Source organism: Natrix helvetica, assembly GCF_964273705.1.
Source record: "Natrix helvetica genome assembly, chromosome: 3".
Classification (NCBI taxonomy): Eukaryota; Metazoa; Chordata; class Lepidosauria; order Squamata; family Natricidae; genus Natrix; species Natrix helvetica.
This window is the reverse complement of record NC_138549.1, coordinates 144,466,432-144,482,974: the sequence shown is the minus strand read 5'-3', so window position 1 is coordinate 144,482,974 and position 16,543 is coordinate 144,466,432. Positions and strand designations below refer to the sequence as shown.

The window sequence follows — 16,543 nt, the reverse complement described above, 5'->3', positions numbered from 1 at the left end:
ATTATCTAATGTACGTTAATGCACTTTAATAATTGCATATGGGACCCCATAGGGCAGTGGTGAGATTCAATTTTTTTTACTACTGGTTTACTACCTGGGTGTGGCTTGGTGGGCATGGCAGGGGAAGGATACTGTAAAATCTCCATTCTCTCCCCACTCCAGGTGAAGGTTACTGCAAAATCCCCCATTCAGCTGGGACTCGGTCAGCAGAGAATAGATGGGGGCAGGGCCAGTCAGAGGTGGTATTTACTGGTTCTCCAAAATACTCAAAATTTCCATTGCCGGTTCTCTAGAACTGGTCAGAACCTGCTGAATACCACCTCTGCCGTAGGGCGTGTCAAAAGTTTCAACTTTAAATTTCCAAACAGGGGTGCTCAAAAGTTGTGACATGCCTTGGGGATGTATTTTGGTTATTTTTATATAATTTAGATGTGCTCGGCCAGTAACTATATAAATATCATAACTTTTTAACATTTGTTTGTGGCAGCATTTCAGTTTGAGATATATGTCTGTAGACCTGTGTGAGGGTGATCCTGGAAAAACTACATTTTTTGTAGAAAATTGTAAATTGCTTTTGTAAAAGCTACGAATCTCTGTGTTCTGAATATTTAAAACAATTACCTTTTCGCCCAGGTAGAAATGTGATGTACCAGGAAAAGTGTCAGTCTTAGGCATTAACACTTGATATAGTAAAGTGCTGCCAGTGCTATATGTATCAGGGATGAAATGTTACCGGTTTGGACAGGTTCGCCCGAACCAGTAGTAAAAATGCTACCTTGGAACCGGTATTTCCAACAATCAGCTTGGAAATGATCAGCTTTGACGAGCGATTTATATTAGCTAGAATCATCGGATTTCCTGCTTTCCAGCTAATCTAAATCTCATGGCACAGCGGATCCCCCCCCCCTCGCTGTCCTACTTACCTTTTCAGTCTCTGAAGGTTTCAAAATGTTCCTTTTTTAGCGCTGCATGGGCGTGCTTCAGATGTACATGCATGCAAAGTGTGCATGCGCCCGCAAAGCACACACTTGGTAGCAGACTCACCAAACCAGTAGCCGAATTCAGAGGATTACACCACTGATATGTATGCATTGTTTAGAAAGCCACTTTTCAGCCATTTTATGTCTGTATGCTGTGTTCTTCTGTGAGTGTGTAGTAGCCCTTGATTTACAACCATTTGTTTAGTATCTGTTAAAGTTACAATGGTACTAAAAAGGGTGACTTATTATTGTTTTTCTTACTTACGACCATTGCAGCATCCCCATAGTCACATGATCAGGTGGCAACTGGCATGTATTTCCCAAGGTCATGTGAATACCTTTTGCAATTTTCAGACAAGCAACATTAGTGAAGAAGTCAGACTCACTTAACAACCTTGTTACTAACTTAACAACTGCAATGAGTCATTTAATTGTGGCAAGACAGGTCGTAAAATGGGGCAAAACTCATGCAATAACTATCTTACTTAGCAATGGACAGTTTGGGCTCAATTGTGGTTGTAAATTGAGGACTACCTGTATATAGTGTTCCAGCTTTAATATATTAAATGAAGACTTTTTTTGCCTAGAAACCAGCAATTGAAATCTCATAATTGCCAGTGCTAATAAAATATTAAAATATTAATCAGAAGTTTGGGACGATTGTATGAAATGCTACTGTGTTGCCATAGGCAAGATTGAGCAACTTCTAAACATTTACCGTATTTTTCAGAGTATAAGACACACTGGAGTATAAGACGCACCAAGATTTTGAAGAGGCAATTTTTTTAAAGTTTTTGCACTCTGCAGACCTCCCAAAACTGGCCCATTTTTCGCAAAAACGGGCCCATTTATTTTTAAAAGGGCATGAGTAGCCTTTCGGCTTGTAGAGTGCTCCTGCGGGTGCCTCCCCAAAATGAGCAAAAAATGGCCCGTTTTTTGCAAAAACGGGTCCATTTTTGTCAAACAAAAAGGGCATGCCTAGCCTTCAGGAGGCTTATAGAGTGGTCCTGGGGGCTGGGGGGCCAAAATTGAGCAAACAACAGCCCCTTTTTCACTCATCTCTGCCCTCCCCAATCCCCAGGTGTACTCTGGAAGCCTCCTAAAGGCTATGCACGGCCATTTTGGTGAAGGGGGCAGGGTTTCAGGAGGCAAAAAAATGCTGTATTCAGTGTATAAGACGCACCCAGATTTTCACCCTCTTTTTTGAGGGAAAAAGGTGCATCTTATACTCCAAAAAATACGGTATGTTTGAAATGATTTTTTAGAATAATATGCACTTTGTTGAATTATCTATTAAGAAATAAATTCCAAGTGGAAGCCTTGAGAGATCAAGTGTCTTCAGTTCTTCAGAAAGCAGGTGGGAATTTCCAGTGTGATACAGAATTGGATATTGGATTAGGGTTGGGAAGACGTCATTTGAAATCCACCCTGAGCCACAGAAATGTATTGGGAACTTTGATCTAGCCATTGTCTCTGCCCAACTTTCTTTGCATGATAGTTGTCGTGGGGATAACATGAAAGAGAATTCTCATAGAGGTTGCCTTGGTGTATAAAATACACGAAAAAGTTCTGCACATTGCAAATACATCAGTTTGGGAAATATTTCTTGTTTGACCTGCCAGCTTTGATTCTTGGAGACATTTCAAGTCAGTTTCTCCCCTATGCAACTAAAAAGCAGATAAAGCACAGCAGGTTGTTGATGGATCATACTATCTCTCCCAGGTTTCCAACAGATTTCTCAAGTTAGAATCTTAGCCACATTTCCTACTGAGAATAAGAAATAACACATGCAGCATGTTTTGCTTGTATGGCTGAATAGTTCCCACTGGGATATATCAGAGATCAGAAGAATTGAAAAGGAGGAGGAGTTTATTAGGTGATTAAAGAAATACCCTGCTCAGATTGATTCATAACACCTTTTCATCCTTTCTTCCAATAGTGAAGAAATGATCCCAGCATTCTCAAAGTTTGTAGTTCCTGAATAACAAGTAATGCACAAATAGACTCTCGGCTTTTGCTGTCATTTTGCCTTACATTCTTTAAAAACTATTCTGATGCTTCCAGCTAGACCAAGGGTGTCCAAACTTGGCAACTTTAAGACTTGTGGACTTCAACTCCCAGAATTCCCCACCCAGCATGGTTGTCTGGGGAATTCTGGGAGTTGAAGTCCACAAGTCTTAAAGTTGCCAAGTTTGGACACCCCTGAGCTAGACTGCAACTTGGCTTACATGTCATATCAATTTTTTTAAAGTTATTGCTTAAACGGGTGGATAAAAATAAGATGATTTTTAAAAATAAAAAAATCAGATTTTTAAAAAATCAAATTTATTTTAATAAAATGCTTTTGGAGTAAAAACCCATCTAAACGTAGTTTTCTATTTTAAAAGATTATTTATGCAGATTATGTTGACTTGTTGGATGGGAACCTAAAGGATACTATATGATATAAGAAGAAATATGAATATGAAAGAAAATCTAATATGTGAAACCCCCCCAAAAATGGAGTAAATCATTTTGGTTTATAGATAAATAGTGAAAAACCAGAGGAAGTTAGTGAATTAGTGTACCAATTAGTTGACTAACATTCAACTGTGGAATACTAACATTCATCTGTGGTATACTAAAGGGAGCTGAATAGAGAAATTTTGAAATGTGCAAGTGCTGATTAAAATGCAAAAGTTATGTGATTTGTTGCAAATGAATATACTGAAAAAATTGAAAATGTGCATAAGAGAATGCTTTATTATGGAAAAAAAAAGGAAGGTGATAACTAAAATGGGGGTGGATGGTGAGATTCTGAAAAGGAGAGTGATAAGTAAGTTTAAAGAACAAAGGTAATATATGAAGTGGTGTCCCGGCATAGCAAAGATAAAGTTAGTTTGCAAATATAGAAGGGACATGAAAAGATACAATGAACGGTGTTGATGTAAGCTATGTTTCCTTTTCTTATCACATGCTTTAATTTATTACCATACTTTTGTCTTACTTGTTTCTCTTCTGTGTATAATGTTGCTTATCGAAAATAGTGCAACGGGGATACATGATCATAACTGCTATTCAAAATACTGGTTATTGTATCTTTTGACAACACTAAGGTCAAAATTGGCAATTTTGTATAGGTGCTTTGATTAATTATTCTTAGGCTTTAGTTTCCCAGATTTTCCAGCCAAAGTTTAAAACTTTGGCTGCTTGCTTGCAAGCTGGAAATATTTTAAAATACAATACCTGGAATTTAATGTTAAACAGTTTTCTGTGAAATATTGGTTTCTTTATTTTTTCATCAAATTGATGTGGTTGTCCATCTCAAAGAAATAACTCTGGGCAGCATACAATAAAAACAATAAAAACATTGCACAACAGCCAAACAAATAAATAAAAATCAAGGATTATATTCAATAAAGCACCACTCACTAAAACAACAGATTTAGTTTGAATTCTTGAGGTTATCTGCTTTTTCTTTTGAGAAAACTGGTATTTGGCTTCAGACTGTATGGACAGTATCTGGGTGAAAAGCAAGGATCAAAATAATAATGTGAGAACTGAAATGTATGAGTTAGACTTCTACATAGCTCTATTATCAGGGCAGAATTACAATTTAATTTTTTTTAAACATAGAGCAACATTTAAAAGCAGTTAAAAGATTGAGAAAGCAGAAAACATAATTGCATAGTCTTTATAAAGATGTGTGATTGTACACAAGTTGCAGGCTTTCAAACTATACCACACTTCAGAATGTTGCAAGTTGGAAGGTAGTTATAGAGCATGTGTTTAATGACTTTTCCTAGAACTGATTAGATAGATCAGAATTTATAGCCTACAGGTAACTGTTTCAGTCCGTCCAACAGCTTTTCTCTCAAAGCATCCAAAAACAGATTCTCTGATCTTGTGGTTAGGATGAATCATAGTTGGGACAAATCCAATTCACTGGTGCTGTGAATTAAATAATCATTGGTATCTGTAACCAGCGATGGAGAAAAAGTTAGATCTGTTTGTTCTGCTTGCTTGTTTAAAGGGTAATAAAGACTGTTGCTAATGTTGTCCCTCACCTCTGAAGCATTTTTATTTTTTAAAATCAACAGATTAACAAAAAAGAGAGCATATCCTCCCACTCCTTTTTTAGTTGTTGTTCCCTACTTTTTTTTGGTTGTCAGGCAAAGAAGAAATCATAAACCAGTTTGTAAATAATTGATATGGTGGTCTTTGAACAAAGTTTCATTGAATTGCAGCCTCAATGGATAGGTGATTAAAGAAGTGCAAAGTGGTTTCTGATTAGTTTATAATTCTGAGGATTTACTTTTTAAAATTGCTTTTTGCAATTGCAATTGTTTTGTTGCGCTTTAACCAGTAACTCATTCATTTTATATATTGGTTTGTAGGTCATATCCTCGAACCCTTTTAATTTTCATATGTTATTCTCTGACTCAGATTAATTTAGTCTAGAAAAGGCTGTGTGTATGTTCTGTTCTTCCCCCAGGTTCATAGTTTTCCCACTGTCTGTTATCCACATAGACATTCCATAAAGTAGGTTATCTGATAGATAACAGGTCATGCTTATATCTGGATGGGAATTACGGTAAAACCTGGAATTCCTCAATCCTAATAAAACATGCTATCTACTAAGCCACTTCCTCTATACTCTTGTTCCTTCTTTGTGGTTATTATTATTTCTGGACCATAGAGATAAATCTTATGATGAGGAACCCTTTCTTATAACACAAAATACTGCATAACCTCAAACTGTAGGTACATCATATTATGGGAGTTCCCAGGAAAAATCTTATCTTCTCTCTGAGAAGAAAGAGAGGTTTAGAGAAAGATTTGAATCTATAACTCCTTGTTTACTGGTCTTCTGTTTAATTGTTAACTTTTTAATTGCTTTCACTTTATTTTAATGGTTTGACATGTACTGTTTACATTGTGAGAGTTTTATTGTAAAAGATGGCCTCTAAATTAATGGTGCAGTAAAAAGGCAAGACCAAACTTAGACTATTGGTTAGATTTAGAGATTTGTAGATGACCAAGAGATGTTCAAGAAGGATTTGAACCAGGGGTGGGATTTTACCAGTTCAGACCAGTTCGGGCAAACCTGTAGCTCCGAAGATCAGCTGGGAGTGAACCGGTTTTCTGCCATGAGCAAGTGGGCCCACCCGCCCGTCCCTGCGCTTTACCTACCTTTATATTACAGGTGAGTTGTGCTGCAGAGTGGATTGCTGCGCCTCAGCTGTTTTTCTTCCGAAGCAGCAATCTGAAAAATAAGTATTCTCTAAACTGCACGCACACATTCAGCGCACATCTTGGTGCATGCATGCGTTCAGCAAACCGGTTGTTAAACCGGAAGGATCCCACCCCTGGTTTGAACCAGTTCTGCTTAGTAGTGATGATGGCAGGTAATTAGAGAATCAGAGAGACACTTTGCTTAGCTGGGAATTGTAGGTTTTCATCTGAAGTGGAATCCATTAACCGTCTCCACCATCTAAATTTAGAAAACTACATTCATTTCTTTGGTCCTCGTGATGAGTGAAGGATTATTTTAAGAGATTACCATGCAAAGGCTCCTTGAAATCTAAACCAAACCTCATTTATGCATTCTGAAATATATTTCAGAATTTTTTATTGGATCATATAGAATCTGTACTTTCAATTTTATACCTAAGGCTCCAGTATCTTTTTGAGTTTGTAATGGGTCTGTAGATTGGATCAGGAAGTCAAAATACTTCCAATATATGGCAGTGGGAAGCTGCTTCTGGACTGTTGCCAAGAAAACTCTGGGTTGGGGCCAGTAGTCAATGAGAAATTAACATAAGTGTTTTTAATAACTGCTGCATTATTTAAATAAGAAGCTGGCTGTCTATTCCTTGTTGGCAAATTATGTGTGAAACAACAATAACCATACTTGATAAAAAAAATAGGAGATTTTGGATTAAAGTATGGATTAACAAAAAAGAATTGCAGCTTTATATCCTTAGCTATTGTGTAGCTGCCTATATTTGGCAGTTCTGTTTAAAGTGAGTCATTGTTCTTCAAATACTTGCGTTTGCTTAGAAAGAAACAGCAGGCAGAGGAAGGAATGCCTAGCATCACTGGAAGATAGCAGGAATCACCCAGTAGGGTTGTGGGTTCACTGCATGGTTCAGACTGAATGCTTGGACACCCAACCCAACCCTGAGATCACATCCATTCAGCATGAAGAATATTGTTCATTTTCCTAAAGAAAAATGAATAGTTGCCCATGTGAACAGCTGTGTAACCAATTTTAATGGTCTTTGCTTTCACTTCAAATAATCTGCACATTGTATTCTTTGTTTTGTGCTGAGAAAATTTAGGAAAGTAGCAATTTATCACTGGCAGACTTATATTTCATCCAGGAGATATCATTGATATCAAATGCATGTTAGCAATCTGAGGTAAATTTTGACTGAATTTATTGCCTAATAGTTGTGATTCGTTTCATAGTTTAATCAGTAAGGCAAAAACACAACAACGTTATCTGAGTTAGCTTTGCATGTTGCTTACATGTTATGATTTATTTAATATAGTTGGTGAATAAGCCACCTAGATTTACAAAAGCAACCCCCCCACACACACACACACCATATTATGGCTAAACGGCATGATGTATAAACCCTGTCTTTGTATGATCATTGAGATAAATGATTGTCATTTGCCATAGTTTGAAATTCTTGGAATAGTGTGCTTTAGAATATGTGTTACTTACGTTCTCCTACTTCAGAGAATGAAATAGGAGAATGTTGTATGAAAGTATTGGGCTCTTTCAGGATGAAAGGTGAATGAGTTTAGATACGTAAACTTGAGTATGATTGAGAATTATATCTAATTTGATAAATATATCCAAGAATGCAAGTCCCACTTCATAGAATCAAATGACACATTATCAGCCTCCATACCTTGCTGATTTTATTTTACATGGAAGCTAGTATGAGTTGCTCAGGATAGAAAGATGGCTGGCATGTAAATTTAATAAATAAAATGATGGAAAAACACTGCCACTCTGCCTTAATTAAATTAAATTAAATTAATTAAAATATAACTGTAATTTATCTTAATTGTAAATTATCTTAATTTACAAGCTTTTGGGTTACACATTTATTTTTACAACTTTCTCTAGCAAGATGGTATATATGGAATCACCCTTCATTTTAGCTTTATAGCCCTGTAAGAACCCTGTGAATTTAGTTGGGCTTAGAGAAAATGACAGGCCCAAAGTCATGAACTGAGTTCCATAGCAGGAACCTGAATCTGGGTTTCCCAGACCTAATCAACACCTTAACATTTGTCTTGAAAAACACAAATAAGCATTAAAGATAAACAAGAGAGACTGGAGGAGCTGGTGAGGACCAGTCTCACCTGTTTGCTTTCCAGAAAATACATATTTTATTATTGGCTACATCCACAGCAGCTGTTTTACCAGAACACCTAAAATATACTCTCACAATTCAAAGTATGTTCAGTATGCAAAAATTCTAGTATTTTAAAATTATTTTAATCAAAGATTTCCCAGTTCTTGTGTCCATTACTTTCCAGCTTATTTATTTTTTAAGCATATAATCCATTAAATATAGCAATACTGAAAACATATCTAGAATGATTGTTACTTGCAAATGGAATGGCTGTAAAATGCAATCAGGAGTCATACTACAAGAAGGGTTTTGTTTTTTTAGATGGAGTAGATTCACAATCTCAGCTGGGTTTGATTAAATAAATAGTAGATGTGCTGCCAAAGTGAGCATGATTAAAATGTAAGTCATTGTCTGCTTTTAACAAAGACAAGTGAATTAGTCATGACAGATATAAAGGTTATTTTCCTTATATTGCACTTTTTTCCATATGTACTTTATTCATTACTATGAATGATTTGGCTTTTAATCAATTCCCTTAATTATATTTTTAAAAAAGCAAACATTGAATCTGTCTTTTGCATTATAGCAATGAGCTGTAAATTTGCAAACTACTTTAGAATTTTCTCTTTCCAGTGCTGAATACAAATGTGTCAACCACTTCGAAAACCATCTTTATTTTCCCCCTGATAATTCCCGTACTTGTAGATATCACAAGATAATTTCTCTTGTAGGTATATCTAGCAGAAATATAAGATCCTTAATATAAAGTGATGTTTTTTTTAAAAAAAATACTGGGAGAGTAGAAACAAATTATTGTGATCATAATAGAAACACCAATGAAGATGGAATACTGGAACTTGTGTGGGTTTTTTAATCCAGGTTTTTCATTTGGGGTTAAAGACATCCTGTTATAGACAGGAGATCTTATGCTACCGTGCTTTCCCGAAAATATGACCTACCTCAAAAGTAAGTCCTAGCTTAAATTTTACACGTGCATCCAATACAAGCCTACTCTCAAATTAAGTCCTAATTAAGACCCCACCTACCCTGCAGTGCAGGGAGCGAGGTAAGGCACACGGGTAAAAATTAAGCTGGGGGGGCTGCCCTACTTACCAGGCCTCCCACACCTGCCACATCTTGCAGGCCCACTTCTTCTGCGGCCGCTTGCCACCACTTGCATGTGTCACCCCCTTGCTTCCATTTTGCCATCAGAGGCCTTCCAGAAAGCTGTCCGCAGCTAAGAAATGGGCTCCAGATTGACACATGCGGCCACCCCCTGGTTTCTGTTTTGCCATCAAAGCCTTCCGGAAAGCCCTCTGCAGCTGATAACAGAGCACCGGAGCTCTGTTTTTATCGGCTGCAGATGGCATTCGGGAAGGCTCTGAAGGCAAAATGGAAGCTAGGGACGATGCTTACGGGCAGCGGCAAGTGGCCACAGAAGAAGTGGGCCGGCAGCAGGCTCCTGGGTGGGGCTGTTGGTGCCACTGCCACAAGGCGAGTCAATAATTACCCCCCCCAAAAAAAGAAGCCCTACCTAGCGTTTTTCAGGGGGTCAAATGAAAAAAGGACCGGGTCTTATTTTCAGGGAATCATGGTAGGTGGAACTGAGTAATACTACTGGTCAATTTATTCAAACTGGTTTAGAATATTTCTGGCCCCATACATAATTGTTCCATTTTGCATCAGAACATGTATACTTTAACTTTCTTTTCAAACAGCAAGTGAGTAAGAAATGTGTTTGATTTCAGTCCAGGTTTTCTTAGTAGATACATTAAAAACTCATCAATACATATGCTGGCACTTTGGGCTTCAGAGTGTCAACACTGTTGTTATCCTTTCAACAGAGAAATCTTTCACCATAATTGTTGTTCCCTGCAACAATAAAATCATTTAAAAACTGCTACAATAAATTTCTTCAAAAAATTAAAACCCTAAAAATATAAGCTATGGTGTTCAAAAATAAGTCTTAGGGAGAAAAAGAAAAAAAATAAGATACATATGAAAAATAGTTCTTGGCTCCTGTGTTAATTTATTAACATGGGATCCTGCCAAAAAGTGTACCTTAAAATAACCATGAATAAATCTTGCCCGACTGTCAGCAAGCCATTCGGTATTGGCCAAGATTAGAGGAAACAAATGCTTGTCTGGAATCATTTGATAGTTATTCATAGGAAATGCCAACTTCTGAAATGTTATTTTCTGGAGGTGGGGTGGAATTCTTGAAACCTAAAATTCTATAAGCATTAAAATAAAGTAGCCAACATCTACAGCTGTGTATTTAGCTGCAGCTAAATGTTTATTTAGGCATCTTTGATCAGATTGTATGGTTCAATAAATTACTAATAATCAGAAGCTGGAACAACTTCTATATGTACAAACTTCAATCCAAAACCTTTCTGCAAACCTGAATATATACATAATATTTCAGAGTTTTACTGATTCGAAATAAGAAAAGGGTGAATATGGTAGGTGGAAAGATTTGGGAACTACTTCAGTGAGTCTGTCTTGGCTATGACAGATGAATATGGCTATATCTCTGGAATGTTTTACACATTCTATTCTGCATGAACAAAGAACGCCGTGGCTCAGTGGCTAAGATGCTGATCTTCTCGATCAGAAAGGTTGGCAGTTCGGCAGTTCAAATCCCTACCATCTTGTAACAGAGTGAACTCCCGTTACTTGTCCCAGCTTCTGCCAACCTAGCAGTTTGAAAGCATGTAAAAATGCAAGTAGAAAAATAGGGACCACTTTGGTGGGAAGGTAACAGCATTCCATGCACATTCAGCATTTAGTTATACTGGCCACATGACCCGGAGACATCTTTGGACAGCGCTGGCTCTTCGGCTTTGAAACAGAGATGAGTATCGCCCCCTAGAGTCAGGAATGAACCTTTACCTTTATTCTGCATAAAGAAAAATGGGGAGTTCCTCTTGATTCTAATCCCAGAATGTAGGAGCCATCAGTAGAGCTTTAACCCACAATAACTTTATTAATTATTATTAATTAGGAATATGAATCTTTTCTGATAGAATCCTTTGTGGCATTTTTCCTTTTTTAGGTATATCAGCTTAGTTAAGATACTGAGGCCGTCAATTGATCATTTCAAATACTAAGAGGTGGCCTAACCAGGAGCTTAAATGCAAAATTAAAACTGCAGGCTGCTATTGTGGTTCTGTAGCAACCTAATCTTGCTTTATAGCTTTCTAGAAGGGTGTTCTTCACTTCCTTCATTATCTTCCAGTCTGTGTTATAATGTTCCTCTTGATTTTCACAGCAAGGTAGTGCTGGCTAATAGTGTGTTTTGTTCGGGCTGCTGTGTGCTTTTTTTTTTGGCTGGTTAATCTGGGGCATTTTGCAGTGGTGCTTATGAGTTTCTCTTAATACAGAGATTTGCATTTACTCTCTATTCACTAGACTTTTTGCTGCTTTTTCTTCCTTCCTTCCATGACCCTTCTGTCCCTTCACACTTCCTTGCCTCCACTGTCACAGGTTCGGCATGCCTAGTGGGCTATAAAAAGACACCACCACCAGTCCCACCTCGGACCACCTCAAAGCCATTCATCTCCGTCACGGTGCAGAGCAGCACTGAATCGGCACAGGACAACTACCTGGACAACCAGGACCAAAAGAGTGAAGTCAACAGCCAATCGGGACTGAGCAATTCCTCAGATAGCTTAGACAGTAATAGGCCGCCTAGCGTAACGAGAGGAAACATCACCACTCCAGCCAATGAGCCTCCTGAGTTACCCCAGAAAAATGCATCCTTGAAGAGCGACAAAGGAACGTTGACTAACGAAGAGCCAAAGGTGGAGAACATCCCCAAAAGGAAGCTGTCATCTATAGGAATACAAGTATGGACTTGTTTGTTTTCATTAGTACTAGAAGATGATTTTACTGTAACCATTTCTGTAAATGTGCATACCTGTTTAACTGCACTGAGATCGATGCTACTGCATCCTTCTGGAATGATTCGGCTTTATAAAACCCAGGGGAGGGGGGCATTTGAGGAAAAAAATGCCATCAGATAAATTAAGCAACAACAAAAGATTCGATTATAAATGTGCAAGCTCTGTTTTTTAAGGAAGTTGTTTCATTCTGATATATTCCCTTTAGATCACCATGCCTAGGTGGAATAAATCACCATGCCCATTCTGATGTATAGGAAGCCACAGAAAAAAGACAGCAGGTAGAACTAAAGTCATCCCTTAAGGCATTTCTGAACAGAAGTAATCTCTAAATTACTTATGTTTCCTACAATTATCAGTGATAATTAAGGTTGAAGTTATTTGTAAAAATTTGTAGATTTGTAGCTTGGAGAAAAACAAAGGTAGATAGTTTCTGGTCAAAGTATATTAGCAAAGGCATGTAATTGTCTCAAACAGAAGCAGGAGATATATCTCTGAATTGGTATGGTAAATGTAAAATGCAGAGCACTGCTTTATTTGAGTATTGCTGCCATAAGGCCATGCTTCTGCAGAGTAAGATAACAGGCAATAGAACAGAGGTGGGGAACTATGGCCGCCTTATGACTTGTAGACTGCAATTCCCAGAATTCTTGAGCCATCATCACTGGCTCAGGGATTCTGGGAGTTGAAGTCCACAAATCATAAAAGGGCCATAGTTCCCCAGTCCTGCCATAAAAGAATGGAAAAGCAGGAGAGGAAGCAAATATAACATCCTGATGAGGCTTTTAGGAAATCCACTAATTAGACTACATGGGAGCATAGAAAAGCACCATATTTGGAAATAAATGTCCACTTGTGTGCCATGAGATAAAATAATTGATGTCAAATAAAGTGAAGAGCAACCAAGTATTTAGCCTTCCTTTTTGATTCAAGAAATGGTCACTAAAGGAAGCTCATGAAACAAAGGTGTGCATATGCATGTGACTTTCATTTCAGCTCTCCCAAATTGCTGTAGAGCAGGTCTGTCAGACTCCTGGCCCATAGGCCGGCTGCGTCACACGCTAGCCATGCCCTTGCCTGGTTTAGTGAAGGAGAAAAATAGGTCACGTGATGCTATCGTGACGTCAGTTTGACACCCCTGCTGTAAAGAGAGTGTATGTGCTTTACGAAATCTAATCAGCCCGCTTCTGAATTACGATATTTGAAATAAAACCCAGTTATTGTCTTTTTCACATCATGAACATCATCACGTGCTTATTCTTGTCAGTCAATAAAATGTCACTTAGTTTGGGCTTTGCCTTTGCAGATATTCTAATACAGGAATTTTGAAAAAGACATTTTATGGAACTGTTGAAAGTGTTAAACATAGCATTCTGCCATGTTTGATACAGCTTTCTGTCGAAGAATCATTAGTTATATTTTGTAAGGAATGTAGCCACTTAACACTATGGAAATTTCCAGGCAATCTGATGAACATGGTAAGAATGTTACACTACAGGTAATCCGTGACTTAAAACCATTCATTTAGGGATCAATCAAAGTTACAACGTCACTGAAAACATGGGACTAACAACCTGTCCTCGCACTTATGATCATCACAGCATCCCTGTGGGTACATGATCAAGGTGCTTGGCAATCAATGTATTTATGAGAGTTGCCAAGTCCAGAGGTCTGGTAAGCATCATTTTCCTCTTCCCAATCAGTTTCTGACAAGCAAAGTCAATGAGGGAAGTCAGATTTGATAAATGGTCATTAACAACTATAGTGATTTACTTAACAGTGGCAAAAAGGTCATAAATTGACTCACTTAACAAGTGTCCTAGGGGTGTAGGATGCAACTGGACTTAACAAGTGACTCACCTAACAAGCTTAAATTTCCATTGCTTAGCAACCCAAATTCTGATCCCAATTGTGGTCATAAGTCAAGGACTACCTGTATCCAGCAATGAAAAGAGGGCTAATTCGGGGTTGTTTAATATATTAATACTTGCTATTTGATAGGAAGGTTTGTGATCACATTTTCCTGATACAGTAGTATGCTTTAGAACAGGGGTCCCCAACCCCTGGGCTGTGGATCAGTACCCGGAACCGGGCCACGGAAGCAACACACAAGCAGAGCTCAATTTTTGTGAAAATGGAGCTGCGAGCACACTCACCCACCACTCACATGGAACTATTCCCTTTCTCCCCCCCCCCTCCACCACCACCCCACGCCGGTCCGCAATGCCAGAAAAATTAGGGAACACTGTTTGGAAAGATAAGGACACAATAAGGAATCCTGTAATAATGGACAGAGACAGGTTTCACATGGGAAGCAGCCTGAGGTATTTTCAGGACTAACTATCACGAGGCCACTACCTCCATGTAGCATGACTAGAGATTGAGATTATAGTTCCACTTTAAATTGACAACCGCTTTACAATAAGTGGCTGTTTTTGTGGCACAAGAGTTTTCCATTTCTGAAATCCCTGATGGGGAAGAGGTTTAACTCTTCCTTATCCTCTAATATTTATTTACCTTTGCTTAAAAGAGCGTGTTCAGAGAATGACTGTAGTCCCTTTGACATCATGCCATTCTGTTATTCTATGTAATATTTTGGTCTTGGTGCTACATTGTCACAAAGGTAGTTCTGAACGATGCATTTCCTGAGTTTTAAGAATAGAATGGAATGGTATGGAATGGGAATAGGAATAGGAATAGGACAGAACATAATCTTGGAGGTCTTCTAGTCCAGCCCTCTGCTCAAGCAGGAGAACCTATACTATTTCAGATAAGTGACTATCTAGTCTCTTCTTAAAAGCCTTCAGTGATGGAGCGCCCACGGTTTCTGAAGGCAAGCTGTTCCACTGCTTAATTGTCCTCACTGTTAGGAAGTACTCAAGACTTCCCATGTTGAATAAAATGTGGTAGCATGTTGGAATTAGTTGCACTGCCCTTGGTGCACTTGATACGCCTTCATCAAAAGACTTTAAGGAGGGCCACAAGCTTTGTTGAATAAATCTACATAAGCTTTTGATGCTTTTTTGACATTTGCTTTCATTATGCAAATAGAGGACTGATTCAGTTTGGGTTTCTGCCCCCATGCATGTGTAACAGTTAAAAAAATATATATTAAATTATCAGTTATAAGCAACATCAATAAATTTGTCTCTAAACCAATCGTACTAAGGTCTGTTGAGCAATCTAGGCAGCAATTGGGTGAAAGTATTTCCTTTTTACATGACTTAATGTATGGCAAAGCTTGATTCTAAATTCATATCATATTAAAATAAATTTTGTAGATATGTTAGTAGTCAGGCCTTGGTTGCATTTCTGTTCTCATACCTCTAAAATTTCTTTTAGATTATTTTATTTAACAGTATATCTGACCTTTGACAGTATGTCTGACCTTTTAAAGACAGAAATTTGAATTACAGGCAGCTAATTGTTCAGTTAAAAATTAACCTAGTAAACAGAACAAAAAAATGAATGAAAACTGCCTTTTAAGGTTATCTTTTAGTAGGACAGGGTAACTTTGGCTACAGAGCCATAAACCTAATTTTCCTTCTTTCCCCATCCCCATTTAGAACTTTTAGCCACTCTGAGTCAATGTTCGGCATTCTGATTGCAGATTCTTCCTGATCTTAACACACAAAAAAAACTTTTGCTGCCTTTTGGTGTGTGGTGTCTGCACGATCACTGTGTGTGTGTGTTTGTGTGCATGCATGCCTCTCCCCTTCTAATGTGAATTCTAGCAGCAAGTTTTTGTGTTTTTGTTTTTTTTTGTTTGTATCTTTTTGTTAATAAGGTTGACTGCCTTCAACCAGTGGCAAAAGAGGAGCTCCCTCCATCAGCCACCAAATTCCAGTCCATCGGGGTACAGGTAGAGGACGAGTGGCGGTAAGTGGAAGTCACAGGGTTTTTTTTTTAAAGGAAAAAAAAAAACCATGCAGTTGCGATCTCTCAATTTATAGTTTAGTTTCTTTTTACCTATTCCAAATCACCGTTTGGGTAGTGGTGATCGCCAAACCCTTACTCAACAGCAAGTGCTCTCGCCAAAACAAAGAGGCTTAGTCATGTAAGAGAATCATTGGGAGTCTGAACTGAACAATAGAACAGCAGATGTAATTACAGATGCGTGCCAGTTTTTGTTTGGATGCCCTACTGCAGTAAGCAGGCAACCTTATAATTTTGTCTGTCTGCATGTATAGTGTGTGTATTTGTGTGCAGGGAAAGATGGGCAAGGAAATGCAGTTCAGCTGCAGATGCGTAAACAAATACATATGGTTGTCGCTGCGTGCTGGGGAATAAAACCAGCCCT

At 38.1% G+C, this 16,543-nt stretch overlaps 1 protein-coding gene across 6 annotated transcripts in view; it reads left to right on the top strand.

The window, feature by feature from the left end:
* The window catches only part of DLGAP4 (DLG associated protein 4), a 328,200-nt gene that overhangs the window by 299,143 nt on the left and 12,514 nt on the right, over window positions 1-16,543 (top strand). For 5 of the 6 annotated variants that reach the window (XM_081947857.1, XM_081947859.1, XM_081947861.1 and 2 more), the window contains 2 exons: window positions 11,828-12,189; window positions 16,031-16,122. In XM_081947857.1, coding sequence (XP_081803983.1) covers window positions 11,828-12,189; window positions 16,031-16,122 — 454 coding nt within the window. Of the gene's footprint in view, window positions 1-11,827; window positions 12,190-12,476; window positions 12,525-16,030; window positions 16,123-16,543 lie in introns of those variants that run through there. The other variant, XM_081947862.1, reaches the window with a different exon arrangement.